General features: G+C 37.9%; 1 protein-coding gene across 1 annotated transcript in view; it reads left to right on the top strand.

The window, feature by feature from the left end:
- Nucleotides 1-18,849, top strand: part of LOC149182181 (pseudouridine synthase and archaeosine transglycosylase (PUA) domain-containing protein) — a 128,615-nt gene extending 109,766 nt beyond the window's left edge. Inside the window, exons 7-8 of the mRNA XM_089416792.1 lie at nucleotides 18,475-18,538; nucleotides 18,775-18,849. Of these exons, the coding sequence (XP_089272918.1) occupies nucleotides 18,475-18,538; nucleotides 18,775-18,792 (82 nt within the window). The 3' untranslated portion in view covers nucleotides 18,793-18,849. The remainder of the gene's footprint in view (nucleotides 1-18,474; nucleotides 18,539-18,774) is intronic.
- The last annotated feature ends 275 nt before the right edge of the window (nucleotides 18,850-19,124 follow it).

Below are 19,124 nucleotides of genomic sequence, written 5' to 3'. Positions count from 1 at the left end.
TCCTTAATACTTGTGAAGGAGCATGATCTATTTCTTGATTAAGAGGGAATGGGATATCCTTCCTGGTTGAGAGGGAGTGATGATGGACATTGTATTCTCTTTCTATCATGTGTCATACACTAGGCCAAGACTAATAGTTGTATGTCTAAGTGAAGGCCATGTAGAGAGAATGGAGGATTGGATAAGCATCTAAGATTAATACTCCTTGAGGATAAAGAATCCAAGATAGGAAGTATTCTTGTTGACCGACATTCTTTGAGGTTTGGACAGGTATCTAAGACAAGAGTGGTCGAAGAGGACCGATATTCTTTGAGGATTCAGAATCCAAGATAAAGGTAGTCCTGAAATGACATACCTAGTGAACATCCGAATGGGGTTTGTCCCTTGAAAAGGTAGTGTGGTATCTCACGTAAAGCCTCCCAACATTATGCTCTAATAAGAGCTTGCCAAAGTAAGTCCTTTGTTAGAATTTGAAAGTTCTATGCAGAAATTTAAAAATTCTTTGCAGAAACTTGAATGTTCTTTGCAGAAAATTGAATGTTCTATGCGAATGCAAATTTTTTCTTCAAAATGTTTTAGTCAACAATTGTAGATAGAAAAGAAACTTAAGGATCATATGAAGACCATCAAGCACAAATATGAAACATTGAGATTTTGTCCAATGACCACGACAAAACCCCTCAAGGGGGAAACCCAAATGATTCTTCTTCTATTAGATTTCTTCAATTGTTCAACAAAGTACAAAGAGAGAGAGAATGATAATGAATAAAGTCACCAATGTCTGATCAACTTGTAGCTGAAGTGCACTTGCTTTTTGCTTGAAAATCTCCTCTTTCTCTTGATCAGATCATGTCCTTCACACTTGCTTCAACTCTTACCTTGCTCTTGCTCTTCACTAGTTCTCACACTTCTCTTGGAAAGTCATATTAGAATTGTCAGAAATGAAATTTTATTATAGGTGGTTCAAACAGAATTGAAAGATATGATTTCTTCTAGGAGAAATTCATCCCCGAGCTGCCAAATTTTAACTCTCCTTCTCAGCTAGGGAGGAATTTCTTTTTGCATCGAAGATCTTTGCTTCCTCCGATCTCTTTTATTCATCTCAGTTCAAATTTGCTCTGTAACAATGAAGTTGCAATCTAAAGAAGAATCATCCACTTGATACAAATTTGGAAAAGAAAGGATCATCACATAGACAAGACTCAAGTCACACAGACAAGAATCAAGCACAACTAAGTTTCATTAAACGTCAAGTGGTGGAACACCTACATCCTAGTTAAGTTATGCAGACAAGTCTCACTACCCCTATTGGCTAGATAGGTGGCTATCAACTAACCAACTATCAAATGAATCTGCTGAAGAAGAACTAGAAAGAGCAAAAACAAGAAAATATTCTGATTGAGTTTCCGCTGCATTATTTCTATACATTGGATTTCTTGTTTTCTTAGCATGGCCTTTTCTTTGATTTTCAGAAGTATCTTTTCTAAATCAGATTTAATTTTGAATCGAAGTGCTCTGCTTCTTTCTTTATAGTCACGAGCAAAGTGACCATGCTTTTGACAGTTAAATCATCTAACTTTTGACATGTGTAAATTCCCTTTATCTGATTTGAAAGCAGATTTCTTTTTATTACCTTTTTTTCTCTTGTCACAGGCTGAAAATGCAGTAGGTTCCCCTTCTTCATGATGTGAGATTCTCCCTCTGGAGTTCGGTCGCCTCTTGGATACACTTTCCCAGGAGCTCATCAAATGTGGGAATAGTGTTGATATCGCTGATTGTGGTGATAAAAGTCTCCCAAACTGGTGAAAGGCATCCAAAAGGCATCCAAGCGCAATCAACACCATTTCTTTGTCGGGTACAACTTCACCAACTATTGACAATTGATTTATGATTTTGGTCATTCTCAGAAAGTATGCTTGAACTGTCTCTCCTCTGTTCATCTTGATGTCCTTCAACTGATTCTTCAAGGCAATAATTTGGTTCAAGTTACTAATTGCAAACATGTCAATTAGTTTGTCATACATTTCTTTAGCTTTCTTCAAATCAGAAACATAAGTAATGAGATGATCACTAAGAGAATCAAGGATAATTTTTTTAGCTTTGATTTCACCCTTTTTATGTTTGGATTTGACAACAACACTTGAATTCTCTAGTGGATTAGCTATTGTGCCATCAACATACTCCAAAGCTTCGCGTTCTTCAAGAGTGATATATAACCTTGCTTTCCATAGACCAAAGTTTGAAGCATCATTCAACTTCTCCTCTACCTTGAAGTAGGATTAAGTCATCTTGATCAAAAAACTTTGGCAGGAAGTGGGGTCTATTCAGGTGATCTCTAGTCTCCTTGGACTTGTCTTCACCAAGACTCTGATACCATGTTAAAATCTGAAAGTTTTATACGAAAAATTGAATGTTCTATGCTGATACAATTACTTAGAATGCAAATTTCTTCTTCAAAACTTTTTAGATCATCAATGGTAGATGAAACATAAACTTAAGGATCATATGAAGACAACCAAGCACAAATATGAGACACTGAGATTTTGGTCCAATGACTAGGGAAAACGCCCTCAAGGGGGAAACCCAAATGATTCTTCTTCTATTAGATTTCTTTAATTGTTCAACAAAGTACAAGAGAGAGAGAGAGAATGAGAATGAATAAAGTCACCAATCCCTGATCAACTTGAAGCTGAAGTGCACTTGTTCTTTGCTTGAAGATCTCCTCCTTTTGATCAGATCATGTCTTTCACACTTGCTTCAACTCTTCCTTTGCTCTTGCTCTTCACTAGTTCTCACACATCTCTTGCACACACTCAACACTTGTTCTCATTCTTCACAATGGACATGCTACTCTCATCTCTTACTTTCTCTTGCTCAAGTAGATGAGAAATTAGAGGAGTTACAAAATGAATTCATGCCTTGAGCCAATAACAGGAGAATCAAATTCTACGAGGGAGGAGTTACTTGAGAAGTTTAACTCATCCCAAGAATAGAGAGAGTGGTACACTTGTCTTGAGGGGTTACAATTTGAATTAGGGGGAGAGAGAGTTACACTTAGACATGAGATAATATTTGGTGAGAGCTACAAATCGAATTGAATGAGGGAGTTACAAGTGCATTTAATGAGGAGTTACACTTTTTCCATATATTGAATTAGTGAGGGAGAGTTACATTCTCTTAAGTGTGGAGTTGCTATTTTATTCCAAGAGAAAGAGGTTTGATTTGCCAAGTAAGAGATTCTCAATTTAATTTACTTATTCCATGAGAGAATTCGTTTTTATTAATCCATTAAAGGTGAATGACTTTAGACTATTTTATAAATAATAATAATAATAAGGATAAAAATATTAGTTCTTGACTTGTATAGTCACGATTGATTTGATTTTAAAGTGGGTTCCATATGACGAGACCACCCTTGATCATTTAGACATGACTTTCTATTTTTGGAAAGTCACTTCCAAATTAAGATGTGACTCACTGTTTTTCGAAAGTCATATTAGAATTGTCAGAAATAAAATTTTATTATAGGTGGTTCAAATAGAACTGAAAGATGTGATTTCTTCTAGCAAAAATTGATCCCTGAGTTGCCAAATTATAACAACCTTACTATGTTGACAATGTTGGTCATGATTTTGATGCTTAAAGATGGCCTACCGATCCGACTCTTCTTATGTGAACTCTTCTATTTGAGAATATCCTTGTACCGCTTGTACAGTTATGAATACCTCCCTAGTTAAGAGGGAGTGTTGGAAAATGTAACTAGTTTCGTTCTTCATAATTGTCAGTGCACACATGTCAATTTGTATATCTTATGTTACAAGAAAAAGAAGAAAGAAAAATATTATTTTAAGCATGGGTTTCATGCTCCAATTTTGTTGGTCACCTAGGTCAAGGGTGTTCTTCACGCTTCTAGGGTTTGTCAATTCAAAAGAATATTTTTCTTAAGTCAAGAGAGTCTTTATCATTTGTGTAAGACCCTATTGGACAAGTTGTAACATGTAAAATATATTATTTTGAGTCTAGGAAGTCCATATGAACCTACAAGCACAAATCGACCCTTCAAGAAGAAGTTGGTCCAGTTTGAGGCTATTCGACCTCATGAGAAGTCTATATATAAGTAGAACTCAATCTCATTTGAGACACACATCTGCAATTCGATCTCAAGCAAGAAAACAAAGACAAGGAATGAAGACCTAGAAGAAAGAAGCATTTCAAGAGGAAAGCGAAATCTAATTTTTGTGACCATCTTTCTCTCACGCGTGTGAAGGTCAGGGTTTTTGCAGGTCGAGAATTGTTGAAATATGTAACTAGGTTCGGTCTTCATAATGGCGTATGTAATCCTGATTTTATGTATTTAATGAAAAGAGGAAAATAAATTTATTATTTGTGTTCTTGAGGCATGAGTTTCATGCTCATGGAAAAAATATTTTTAGGTCAAGCACTCGTTGAGTGCTTCTAGGTTTGTCATAAAGTCAATTGAGTCATTGTCATGTATTGAAGACCCATTTGGGCATGTTACATATTGTAAAAAAAAAATTATTGAGTCAAAATAGAGTCAAAAGACCCTCCAAGCCCTCGTCATGGCACAAAGATCAAGTCGACCTACATGAAGGGACAAGTCAGCCTCAAGATAGCAATTTGTACCCCTCACAAGCCTATAAATAAGAAGGAATTTGACCTCATTTGTACACTCACTCAAGCAAGTTTGATCTCCTCAAGATAGAAGCTGGAAAATTACGAAGAAGAAGAAGAAGATCAAGATCGAAGTTTTTGGGCCTCTCTCTCTCTCTCTTGGCTAGACAAAATTCTGAAGCTGCATCGAAGATGTGAAGCTGCAAGGTCGAAGATGTGAAGCTGGAAGATCGAAGCTATGAAGCTACAAGATTGAAGCTGTGAAGCTGCAAGGTCGAAGCTGTGAAGCTGCAAGGTCGAAATTGTGAAGCTGCAAGATCGAAGCTTTGAAACTGCCTCTAGATCAAAGCTGTGAAGCTTCTATGTCGAAATTGCTGAAGCTACATCAAGGTCGAAGTTGTGAAGCTGGGGTCGAAGTTGCTTGAAGGTTGAAGTTTGTTGCTCATCAAGAAGGAAGGATGACTTGGTCTTGGAGGGACTTGGTCAACGGTCATAGGTCTTGGAATTTGTCAATTGAAGTTCTATAAGAAGAGAAGGATTTTGGTGGGTCTTCCTCTTAGTTGAAGAGGTTTTGGCCCTGGCTGATTGCCTATATCTTGTGTCCTATTGTCTTATTGTTCTTTATGATTTGGTAGTTGTTTGAAACTTTGATGATAGAAAACACTAATAATAATAAAGGAAAGAAGTAAATAACACAGTGATAATAATGATATCACATTAAATTACATGGGAAAAAGTAAGGTTTTTATAGAGTTGTGAGGATTGTTTGAAGCACTAGTTAGGGCTCACCTATAGCTATTATGGTGCCCTTATAGAGGGTTGAAGTCACAGTGACAAGTGGACAAGCGTGGAGTTTAGGGCAACTGGTAGGTCATCCTTAAAAGGTATGTTGATTGGTTTTCAAGTTGACGAGGTTCAATTTTGAACAATGCTTGGGGCAACTTAAGATCAATGTGCAAGGACTGTTAGTGGCTAAATAAAAGAGCCCTAGTTCTGTACAATTAAGGAGGAAAATTTTGTAGAAGCATGGGTTGTGGATCATGCCCTAGATTAGTCAATTTGTGGGCTTGTGTGCGGGAAGATTTGTGTACCCTAGTTTATTGAGTTGGAATCATCTTCAATGATGTATGACAGTGACCTTGTGGCAGTTATAACAGTGATATATGGCAGTGATGCTTGTTCCTATATGACAGTGATGTATAATATGTCAAGTGTTGTATAATAAGTCAAGTGATTTATGATATGACAAGTAGTGTATAAATGACAAGTAGTGTATAAATGACAAGTATTGTATAATATGATAGTGATTGACAAGTATTGTATAATATGACAGTGATATATGATATGATAGTGATGTATGGCAGTATCCTTATGACAATATGATATATGGCAGTGATACTTGACAATAGTATGAGGACAATGATGTGCTCCTATGGTAGCTTCTCGTATACTATTTGAGACATGATCATATGCTATTTGTGACAGTGATACGGATACCTAACAAAGGTCTTACGAAGGGCTTGATTGATAAGCGTGTTTGTTGCCATCTTATGAGGATCTTGCATGGTACGGGGTTGGACCTAGGAGGCCTAATGTGATTGATGATGAAAACTTACATCTCATGATAATTGCACTTTGTATCTTAGTTGAACATTTGATGAACATCTAATAGAAGAAGAAGAATTGGTTATGGGTTTTCCCCTTTTGGGGTTTTGCCCTAGCCTTTGACCAAAATCTTGGTCTTTCTATTGTATGTTTTTCTTCTAATGTTCCTTAATGTTCCCCTGCATTGTTGATATTGATGTTCTCTCTATATAATTATTTATGATGATATGGGGTGAATGTAATGTTGAAAAATGTTTAAAAATGCAATTATCTAAAACATAGAACTATCTAGCCCTAAAATTAACATGGTATCAGAGTCAGGTTGGATTTCATGATCAAACAAAATGAAAGAGATGAAGATTTTGGAGACCCTAAAGAATGTTAAGGTTTGGAGGAAACCCTAGGGAGTCCTTGTTCTCACAAATAATGGTTAGGGTTTGATAGAAATCCCTAGGAGTGGCCTTGGATCTTGAAAAGACCTAGGTTCTATAGCATTGGAACCCTAGTACAATTCAAAATCTTCATGATATGATGTGATCAGTGAGCAAATATTCAAATTCAGAATAACCCTAGATGGGCCTACCTCTCTATAGGAGATGGTGTGATGCAGATCCAATAGTCATCTTGAACAATGATAATTGGGCTTGGCTGCCGATGAAGGAGGTTAAGGATACAAGTGGTGTTCAAGAGGAAGCATTTCTTCTTTTGCAAAGTTAGGATTAAGAGGGAGTTGATAGCTTCCTACAGTCCTCATTAAAGATAAGTGCTTTCAAGACTTATGTTATTTCCTTGTGACACTGTTCTTGTTTAATTGTTTTATCTTTTTAGACTATTGTTTAATTAGCTAACCAAATGCTTCCTTTCCTAACTTCTTAGATGAGCATGTGACCAAGAAAAGCACATTCATCTTGAGGGCTGTCAAGATGAAGCTTAATGCTGGAAGAGTTAGCTTCAAGAGGGCGCTGGTGCAAGAGTGTGAAGAAGACACTCTCATATCTAGAGAAGAAAGCATGAAGAAGCTGAAAATGTGGAGGATTATGTGCAGATTCTTGCTTCATCATCAGAGTCTCTTTCATAATATTTGTTTACTTTGCTATTATTTCTCTTACTCTTATTTTGGGGTCAATATGTACATCAGATGGATGTAAGGACCTAATCCTCAATACCGATATTAAGGAGCATGCAGAGTCATCCCATGATCATAGTGGCGCTTGAAAATGGATAAGAGCTAAGAGCCCTTAGGAAAGATTGCAGTCTCCCAGATCGATGACTATGTCTGAAGAGGCTCTCTATTCAAAGGGAGTAGATTGTGAGATTGAATGCAATAGTCTAATGAGATACTGGGAGCAATATGTCCTTCATGCAGGAATGCAACAATGTCAGATGCTTACACGATATTAATTTCAATAGTGATAAGGAATATGCTCTCAAAGGGAGAGGATTGTGATAAGATCCTAGCACCTGTTGCTAGATGCATTATATGAAGTTGGCTTTCTCCATGATGTACTTGAAGAAGTAACATACTTGAAGCTACCTCAAGGCTTTGAGGTACATAAGAAGGATTCTCATGATTGCAGATTAACAAAAGCCCCGTACGGACTTAAGCAAGTCCCCTGGGCTTGGCATGCTTGGAATAATGGACATCTGATGCAGACACCAACCTCTCTTCAAGGTTGAAGGTATGTCTTTCATTTTTTGTTTCATATATGCTAGCAATTTATTCTCACAGGATTAGATCATCTCAGTGTTCAGTGCCAGAGGGAGTTGACTTATGAGCCCAAGGTGATCCACTTCTTGAGATTAGAAGTGTAACAAAGAGATGATGAGGATTTCCTTGTTAAGGGAAGTATATTATTAGAGACTTGGCATGATGGATTACACTGAAGCAGTTGAGAGACTCCTCTTCAGATTCAGTTTTGGCAGATCTCATGATGAGAAGGCAACTAGATGGATCCTTGCTTTGCAACATGTTGGGATGCTACAAAGCTGGTATTGAGATACCTACATGGATTGAGACAATGCTATGACAAAAGAGATACGCTGGTGCCAAGTGAACTAGGAGTGTTGTAAACAGGAAGAACACATTGAGGTGTTGCTTCAGTATGGGTCTTGCCTTGATTACCTAGATAAGCAGGTAACAGACTTCATTGCATTCTGTTCAACAATGGCCAATCATATTGCAAGCAGTGTGGCTTTGACAGTTATCGCTAGGATTGTTAGACTTGGTACCACTGACGGAGTGATGAGGCTCTAACACAGAGGGAGGGATGAGTCTCTAGCACAAAGGGAACGATGAGGCTCTCGCACAGAGGGAGCAGTGAGGCTCCAACAGTGACTTGTTGCAAAACTGAAATAGTGATGCTTTAACAGATGAGTGGATTGTAGACATTCTCACCAAGCCAAAGAAGTTCATATTCTTCCAAGAGTAGCCTGGGATGCAGGAGAATGTATCCATTGAGCATATGCCTTCCCCCGTCTTTATGGCTAGCCATGGAATTGGTGAAGGGGGATGTGCAAAGAGGCTCTCCCTCCCCAAGAGGGAACACCATTGATCGAGAACACCGAACTATGCTCAGGATCCTAGTCTTTTTACTAGCCATGGACTTGCTGAGGGGAGAAGAGCAAGAGAGCTCCTGGGTGTGAGGGTACTCCTTAAAGCCATGGACTTTGTTGAGTACATGCCCTAGTATGCATCCTACCTGCAGGTCACTTTCACGTCTTTATTGACCAAGGGCCATCGTGAGGTTGTTAAGCTTATCGGGATTGCCTCCCATCTTGGCCACATGGGAGAGGAGGCTTAGGCATGTGGGATGTTTACCTAATGGAAAACGCGCCTACCATGGACTTGGTTATGGTAAATTGATCTCCCTAAGTATTGGATGCATATGTTCTACCACTTGATCGATGAAGATCAATTTAGGAGAGGGGCAGTCAGTGGACATAGGGTTTGGATGATCTCTAACAAGGTCATTTATGACTGCCATGGACTTGGCTGTGGTAGATTGATATCCCCTATTGTCACATGGATTCTTCTTCTTCTTATATGGATAGAGTCACCATTGTTCATTTGAGATGAGGTCATGGAGCTTGACTTGGAGACCAGTGGGTGCGTGTGATCTTTACAAAGTTCATTTATGACTACCATGGACTTGGTTGTGGTAAATCGATCTCCCCTACCACTGGTTGTGGATTATTCTCCTTCTATGAGATGAGATGAGATTCTCTTATTTCAAAACATGTACATCTGAGATGAGACACTTGGGGCAGTTGGAAATTCCTCCCTAGTTGAGAGGGACTGTTGAAATTTGTGCAGCTTCGGGATGAATTTCCCTAAGGGAAATCCAATTGCCCCTAGGAAAATCCCAATAACTTGTTGAAGGCTCGCAATTCTCTGCCTAAAACAATATAAGGGAGACCACCTAGTCCAGACCTTAAAGCAACTCCTTTTCCATTTGGAATGGTGGTTCCAACTAGTTTAACTAGGTCCAATTACCTATCCTTCTCCGTTGAGCCTTGACTTTTCCATCCTCCTAAGGTTTCTCCTTTGGTTAATTTATTTTATTAATTGTCCTATTCTTGACCTTCTTGTATTTAGAATTTTGTCTCTCGTTCTAATATTTTTATTACTAATACCATATCAATAATATCTTAATATTATCAATCCGGGCTTGTACTAACATCCCTAGATCCATTAGATGGCTTTACGTATAATTTTGCTATTAAGTTTTTACCCTTACGTTAATAAACCATATATTTTTTTTAAACTAATATTTAATAATTAATTTATTAAATAAAAACCCCTTTACTTGACCTAGATTGACTATATCTTATCCCTATTGGATTTAAATGATTAATTAAAAAGAATTAAATTAATTAATTTAATAACCAAATAAAATTTATAAATAAAATGAAATAGAATAAGATTCAAATATATAATATATTATAATATATAAATTATTGAATTATTTATTAAGAAGAAAATTAGTTACTATGATTATAATATTATATTACTATGAGTTATTACCTTTTGACTTATTAACCCATAATTAACATTATAATATTATTATATAATCTAGCCGTTTTTATATAGTCGTTAATGGTCACACCTAGCCGTTTGGAAGATCTACTCTCCCTATTTAACTTGTAGCCATGATCTGACTCTTCAACTTGTCCTGACGATGAACCACACTAGTTGGTTCGAAACGCGTCGACAAAGGTTTTCTACATGTGATTTACGCCGAAACTCTTCTTAAAAATGTTATGGATCACAGAAGCCTCAATTCAACAAGGGGTCTACCTTGGTCCCTGCTCCTGTGGTATCCCCTACATTGAAGACACTGGGAGATCTATTAAGCAGAGGATCAGTGAGCATGCGGCTGACATCAGACACAATCGCTCCCACACGTCAGGCCTTGCAGAACATGCTGAGAAATCAAAGCACCATGTATGCATTGAAGAATCTAAGGTCATTGCTAAAATTGGTCATTTCCACCACAGGAAACTTAGGGAAGCAATTGAGATCGAGAGGCATACCAATAACCTAAATAGGGATGATGGCTGGAAGTTAAGTAAAAGCTGGATTCCAGCTCTTGCCTCTTAACTCTACTACTCTCTCCTCCCCCTTATCTTTCTTGGCTTTTGTTATCTTCCTCCTTTTATTTGGTTACTCTCCTCTTGTTGTTAGTTATTCCTTTCTTTGTCAATAAGGTGGCTATCCCCCCTTATAGTCCTTATTGAATGTTTGTTAATGTTTAATATAAAGTTATCTAAAGCGATTAATTTTTTTTAACCTATTATTCATATAAATAAATAATTATATTATTAGTTCTAGTCATAGTATTATAATAATAAAATTGATTATTAATTTCATTTAAACTTTTTATATAAATTCATAATATTAGTAATATATTATTATATAAGATTTATAATTGATTATTTTCAAACTATTATTATTATATAAATTTATAATAGTTGTAAGACATTATTATATGAATTTATAAGATTTTAGTTATTTAATTTGGTAAATATGTTAGTTTTTTGTAATATTTTATTACATAATAAAAACCTTTTACCTAATATTATTATAATCACCTATGATAATGGCTAGTTTTCTACAAACTAATTAATATTATTATGATAACAACTAGTTTTCTTCGTCCCATTGACTAGGTCAACCCTTGCTCATATTATTATTTTATTAGATTATTTAATTAATAAATTTGCGACTTTTCGATAATAAATAATTTATTATTACATAATGGCTAGTTTCTAACTAAATAATTTTATTTCACTAACGGCTAACATTGTACAGTGATGCATCCCTGCTATTTATTCTCTTAGATCAATTGATTTCTCACCTTGTCCTGAGGATGAACCACATTAGTTGATTCGAAACGTCGACCCAATCCTTGCAATGTGATTAATCAGAAAGACTATTCTCTAAATAATCTTATAGTAAGAGTCAAATAAACCTTATATTAAATTACTCTTAGCACCTTTTTAAATTCACTTGTATTTTATAATATAAGCTTGTCTCCTTAAATTTTAGGGGGACACCCAAAAGTCCCCCTTTTCTGGGGGGATGCCTAGAGGCACTCCTTTTCTTGAGGAGACACCCAGAAGTCCCCCTTTCATTGGGGATGTCTAGAAGCACCCCCTTTTGGGGAAACATGTCCCCCGCACTAGAGAAATGTTTCCCCAAAAGTGGGGTGTGGAGAAACACTTCCCTATGCGTTCCCCTGATTTCGTGAGTGTGGGGAACATAGGGGTGCACTCCACCTTGGGGGATGCGTCTCCATAGAACACTGCTTCCAAGGCATGGAAAACCTTACTTTCTTTGAGTTTCTTGGAATGATGAGAAATTTGATCCCCATGTTGTTCACCATTAAAGGTTCCCAAAAATATGACCAAATTCCAAAATGCAGAAACCCTAACTTTGACCTGATTTTCCATGGTCTCAAATCACCAAATTTGGCCTACGTGCTATCCTCAATAAAGAGTATCTACAAATGTAACTATTTTTTAAAGTACACAAACCCTAATGTTGACCAAAATTTTGACTTTGATTTCCACCAAAATTGAATCCTATGCACTCTTCCACAAATAGTATCCAAATATATGATCAGATTTATGTAAGATAAATTTATGAAAAGTATAAAATTTCCAAGAGAGCAAATATTGAAAATCAGATTTCACCCTTTTGAACTTTTTAGATTCCCATGCATCCAGCAAGTGTTGAATTTGAATTGCAAGCATGGGGAAATCTGCTGAACTAAAAGGTCTGCAAGCTATGTACTGGTATGAATGTAACCTTCTCTCTTATGATAGCTGCTCTGAAGATCAATTTCAAGAAACTTGTCCAATATTTTACTGAGTGATGAAAACCTGCAACCATGTGCTATCTTTGGTTATAGCACTCATCAAAATTCAATGCCGAATGATGAACTTTTGATAATAAGTTCAACCTGTAATGTATCCACAAATTGTCGATGCTGAATATACACAAATTTAACCACAAACCATCAATGCCAAATCACAAAGATGAATTTTGGAGAAATTCATTTTGAGTGAAACAAGACTAAAATCCCCAAGGAGAATTTCAAATGGTAGCAAGTACAACATGATGGCAATCTCCAACTTACAAGTTATATAGAGGCAGACTGGGCAGGATCATATGATGATATGAAGTCAAATTTAGGGTACATGCTCATGCTGGGATTTGATATAGTGTATTTGACAAGTAACAAGCAATAAGCAATTCATTGTCCATGTCATGCAAAATACAAAGCAGCTACAGATGCCACATGTGAGGCAGTGTGGCTTTGTCAAGTACTTGGGATTCTGAACTTTAGAGAGGATCATGCCATAATGCTTCATTATGATAGTCGAAGTGTCCTAAAGTACATATGGACTACATTAGAGGGTAGGTGGTAAACTTAGAGATAGAGTTGAGGTTTTGTGCTCAGGAAGTAAACAACCAATATCCTTACCAAGCGACTGGGAAAGGTTAAGTTAGGAATTTGGGATAACTCTTCAAGATGTAGTCATTTCCTGGTTGGTGGGGGTATTAGAATAATTAATGGCAACTTATCACCACCCTATCATGTGTATACTATAATATTATATTACCTGACAATGCACATGTCTGTGATTTTTGGCTGTGGTTTTGGTCAACTGCAGTTTTGATTGGTGGTTTGTTGTGTGCCTTTTCCTATTTAAAGGCAGCGTGTCTAATGCAGTTTATAAATGTGATGCCTAAAAGTATGTCTGCATACTGACATCAGTTAGTGTATCTGTGTTTGTCATTTTCTTTTCTATTCCTTTTCCTCAGTAATTTATAGCCTATAAGAAATTTATTCTCCTTACTTTAATGGGACTTTATATTATTGTTAAAGTGCATGCTTAGTTTTTGAAGGGTTTTTTTTTTTTCTCGTTAAAACTATTCTATTATTTACAGGATCAAGAAAAACAGTTACATTCACAGAGTCATTTTACCAGAGGCCAACTGTGGCACTTTGGAATAGGAGTGACCAAAAAAAGAGCAGCCCTCGCAGGGGCACCACGTCTGAGTGAAACAACCCTCGTAGGGGCACTATACCACAAAAGAGCAGCCAGACCAAAACTAGACATCCCTCGTAGGGGCGCTAGACCAAAAGTGTTCAACCCTCGCAGGGGCATCAAAAGACCTTCAACATTATCCCTTTCGGGCAGTACAGACATAGCATGAACAGACTCTAAGCCAACAAGACATAAACAGTAAAACCAAAACAAGACCTGAGCAGCGATGGAGGTCATGATTCCGAACAGATGGGCGGCTATTCATCCGGCTCCTCCTCGACCACCCTGCACCAGCCATACTTCTCAATTTCCTCTGCAGTGGGAAAGGAGTCCATGTTGACATTGTCCCCTTTGGATGTCGACACCTCCTGAGCCTGAGGAAGGTTAGAAACAAGCTCTGGAGCATCCGCAGGCTTCTCCATGGCGTCCTCTGAGCTTCCACCTGGATGCTTCCCCTTACTGTGATGAACATCGCCACCATCCGGAGAGTCCTCAAGGAAGAGAACCGATACGTGGTTATTGATACGGGGCTTGTTCAGAGAACTGCTAAAGGTGAAAATGGCAGAACCGAAGGCAGGTGTAGGTGCCGGATCAGAGTCTGGGGCGCTTGAGTCCAGAAATTGGCTTGTTTGGAGGGGGTTGGCCTCAGCGATTCGATGACAATGGCAGAGGCAACAGTGGGATTGGGACGCATCAACTGGAGGACGCGAAGACCCACCCCGAGCAGAACCTCGACGGCTGAGCAATCGCTGTCGAGGCCTCACCATATTTGCAGGAACACCAGGGGTATGGAGCAATGCAGAATAGGATAACCTTTCAGACTTGAGACGGCACCCAACAGTCAGGGAAATGGCTTTGACAGCAAGAGCTGTTGCTTGAAGAACCATAAACCAGGCAAGAGCTTGAGCACCGAGAACCATAAACTGAGCGTGAACCGGCGCATGGAGAGCCGACCCACCACCTTTTTTAACCTCCCCATCACCACCTCGAATCCTGTTCGCCATAACTGCTTGCTGCAATCGCACCAGTGAACCAGACAGAGCATTGAAATGCTTCTGTTGTTCTCCCATGCTTTTATTCCTTGGCGGCGAGCGTCGTATCAGCTTGCCTGCCTTAATCTTGAGGCAGCACATGGCTAGCATGTGGCTCTTCATTAACACGCGTCTTGTCACCCGCATCCGGGGGTTTTTGAAGGGTTTTGATTAAACAAGTTCTGTGTGCTATTGTGGTATTGCAAAGTTACATGAACCCTGGGTGGGATTGGAATTGGCAGAAGAATCCAGTGCAAGTGTGGCATTCATCTAGAAATTAGGAGTTGGGGAATTGGAACTATAATCCTAATTTTTAAAATAAATTTAATATTTAAATTTCATATTGAAAAAAAGGAAATGAAATCTGAATTTAAGCACATCAACTGTTTAGCTTCCATAGTCATATTGCCAATTGAGGAATGAGACACAACCACCAAGTTTGCTGAAGATTTAATGACTGCAATTGCTAGCATATAGCATGATCAAATATTCAGGCTATAAAACCAAAACAGTCTGAGCCAAGATGGTGGACATTGAGAAGTCAAATCAATTCCTACAATTGCAAGACGAGAGAGAGAGAACTTACAAGTAGTGGAAAACCGTGCAGTATGAAGTTTGAACACATCTAATGCAAAGAGAGACCCATTAATTACAGAAAGACACATTGCATGCTGACTTTAACCTTTCAGATGAGAGAGACAGTTCTCTAGAAGACAGATTGCACTGAAGAGAACTTAATGTACAAAAATACAAAAATACAATATTAACATGAACATCATGATTACAACTAATCTAATGCTAATCCTAAAGTGCTCAACTGTGACACTTGGGAACAAATGGCTCGAATCTTGACCAAGTCAGCAAATAATTATTATTTAAATTGTGTGCTTACTGTTCCTAGAGATGACAATTGTAAGAATTATTCAAAATATATAGCTAGGGGGTATGTTTGCCATGACTCTGTCACTGGGATCTGGATGCACTTGTGCTGGAAATGGATCCTGTGTTAGGAAATGGATCCGATCCAAAGTTCGAAAAAACCCCATGAATCCAATTCAAATCTGAGGTTCCATGATTCCAAGGAGATTAAGTTGTGGGTGCAGGCCCGCAGGGTACCTTAAGGTGAATCTGGTCACTTCAGGTGTTTTCAAGATTGATTATTGATCGGGATGAAAAGCTCTTGGTCACTTTAAGGACCTGGGGGTCTAGTTGACAGATTGGTCTTCCTTACATTTGTTAGTTGCTTGAAACATATTGTTTTGTAATTAGATATTATTTATCTGTCTTGGATTATGTTTAAAGGCTATGCCCTGTTTTTAAGATGTTTTGGTCATCGCTTGCTCCATACCTGTCGCCTTTGTTTGCTTGACTTTGTTACTGTCCTCAACTATCCTCTTTTAGGAATCATAAAAGAGAGTAAACATGAATGAATTTGTCATAAGGTACTTGTCCTTTAATATTTTGTTGCTCTGTTTAATGCTTTTGGTTATGCGATTAACATGGGTTACTGTTAACCATGTTCAACCTAGTATCATTGTGGGGTTGATAGATTAACAGTATAATTGGGACGTTGATCAATTAAACATTTTTCCGCTCTTCATATCTATGCTAAGGTTTCATTTGGATGTTCAAAAAACTTATCATGCTTATCATAGGAACTGGTAAAATGCAATTGATTTGGATTCAGCCATAATATAAAACAGTGTTAAAATATTTCAGAAAATAAGTATTATTTATTCTGTATATGTTTACCATATTCACTGGCCATTTCAATGTTGATTTTACTAGTGCAAACAAGACCAGGACAATTTTTCAAATTGATAACTACTTCCAATGATACAATTTGACTTCTTATAGCATTCCAATCATTAAGCAGTTATACATGAAAAATTTCAACCATTCACTTTCATCAATAGAGCAATAGAGATCACAATGAACAATAAAACAAGAGACAAGAGACACCAGAAATTAGGCTAGCAGCCAGGGCAAAACCCACAAGGGGAAAACCCAACCAATCTTTCCTTATGAGAGAGAAATTCAGTTCATCAAAAGTACATCAGAATATTCCAACAAGATTCCAAAATTATGACAACAAATACCAAGTCAAATCAGTCAAAGGAGAGAGAAAGTGCAGTCAATGCTGGTCAAAGTCAAGTATGCAACAGAGCCAAATTTCGGCCTGAGGTAGCTCAGAACAGAGGGCCAAAATTTGGTCAAAACCACACAAATGAGCCTCTCAAATGTGGAGGTTTGCCGTTACACCAAAACCCGCAGGTGTTGGTAAATATTACAAGCCAGTAACTAGGATCCCCAGGGTGGAAATTACGGATTCTATAGAGGTGCGGTGATTCTTCCAACACCCCCCTCAAACGCAACTTGGGGGAATCGAACCTGGGTCCAAGCTCTGATACCATGTGGAGGTTTGCCGTTACACCAAAACCCGCAGGTGTTGGTAAATATTACAAGCCAGTAACTAGGATCCCCAAGGTGGAAATTACGGATTCTATAGAGGTGCGGTGATTCTTCCAACATCAAATTATTGGTCAAAGCTTCAGTCAAGCCTGCGGTCAACAAGCCCAGGAACAGGAGCAAAGTCATGGTCAAACAGAGTCAAAGTATCCCTGAAATATTTGGCCTCCAAGAGAGACAAAGAACTCGGTCAAACAGAAGTAGTCTCTCCAAAGTCAACGCTCGTCAACACAGAACAGATTCTCCTTTGACTTCTTTGCCTGTGTGGATGTTGCCTTGCTATTTCAGATCGAATGTGTGTGATGAGATGGTTCCAAATGAAGTTCAACGAGCTCTTATTTATGTGTCTTAGGAGGTAGCTTTTTCACATGTGGGGCCGACTTGGTCAACATCAAAATGTGAATTTTCTCCATTAATTTGTTAATGAAAATACCGACCATAGCTACCAAATTTTCAACATTCACAACCATGCCATAACATGTAAAGTAATTCATTTTTAGTTGTTACAGCAGTTTGGATGAGAATATCCTCACATACAAACAGTTTTGCTAATGTAATAATTAAAAAATTGGCAAATAATTTATTCCCTGAGGTTCAATTGTGTTTTATGCTATGTTGCGCCAGTTTTCGGGACGGGGAATGGTGGGGATGGGGGATGCATCCCTTGGACAGCTAGAGCACAACCCCAAATTTTTCAGGGGACAGCAATTATATATATATAACATTTAAAATTCAAATTCACCATAAATATTTGTAGTTGCTTCAAGCTTGTAAGCATGATAAGCTATACCGTATAGTATTATGCACAGCTCTTAATGTTGCCAATTTTGAAAAAGCTTGAGCAAGTATGTAAAGGGCTGAGTAACATTGTGTTGTCCAATCATCAATGCCCACGATTGTCAAAACTGAGGGTATATGCCTATAATATCCCTGAATCTGCATCAAACGTCTTGGGGAGGGCCAACAAGTCTCCGAGTCCTCGATGAAGTCCCCAATACTTTGGGGACGTTTCCTAAGGGTCCACAAGTCCCCCAAAACGTTGGAACCCAGGGTACGTGGGATTTTATGGAGGGGACAGGTCCCTGTTTAGCATATGTTTTATGCTACATAAAGCAATTAATGTTGAATGTGTTTTATGCATCATCAAGAAATTTAACAGCGCTTCTTTTTGCTGTTTCAGAAAAGCAATCAACAAAGGGATAGGTGTTGATAACATGCACTATCTCAATGATGGCCTTTGGAAGGTATGGTCAAACAGTCGACTTTCTTTCCAAGTTGAGCTACGGTTGTGTTGAAAGAGATTCTAACATGTTGACAAGGATGAATTTAAATTAGCTTCTGCAGAGTAGTTTTTGTAGAATTTTTGCATGGTTCTGCTTGCGGCCTCATAAGAACATATTTTGTAGCTTTCACCATTTATGTTGATATGATGTACTTGCATAAACTTGGTTTAGTAACATCCTCTGGTATTGTTTGGCAGACAGTGCAGTTGAACTGATTGCAGCTGGGATGCTGAAGAAAAAATGCTCGTGTATATCTTGAAATCATCGTCATAGATTGACTACAAAATTTCTATATCTTGTTTTATTGCTGGTTTCCAGGACTTTGGGTTTCTTGCATGCAAAATTACTTTGGAAAGAGCATTTTTTGTGCATTTGCCATTGTTCCAAATCAGGATTTTGAAAACTGAAAAGCATCTTTTATATAGGTGTACACAATTGAACTACTTGGTTATGTAGCCCAAGTACTTGAATACAGGCTGTGTACTATATATTGTCTGATAATTTTGACTACAATATAGAACGGGCTTTATGTAATGTCCATTTGCTA

The sequence above is a fragment of the Pinus tabuliformis genome, chromosome 3_2, assembly GCF_031772625.1.
Source record: "Pinus tabuliformis cultivar Carrire ecotype Pingquan chromosome 3_2, CPIR1, whole genome shotgun sequence".
Lineage (NCBI taxonomy): Eukaryota > Viridiplantae > Streptophyta > Pinopsida > Pinales > Pinaceae > Pinus > Pinus tabuliformis.
This window is presented reverse-complemented; position numbering and strand designations above follow the sequence as displayed.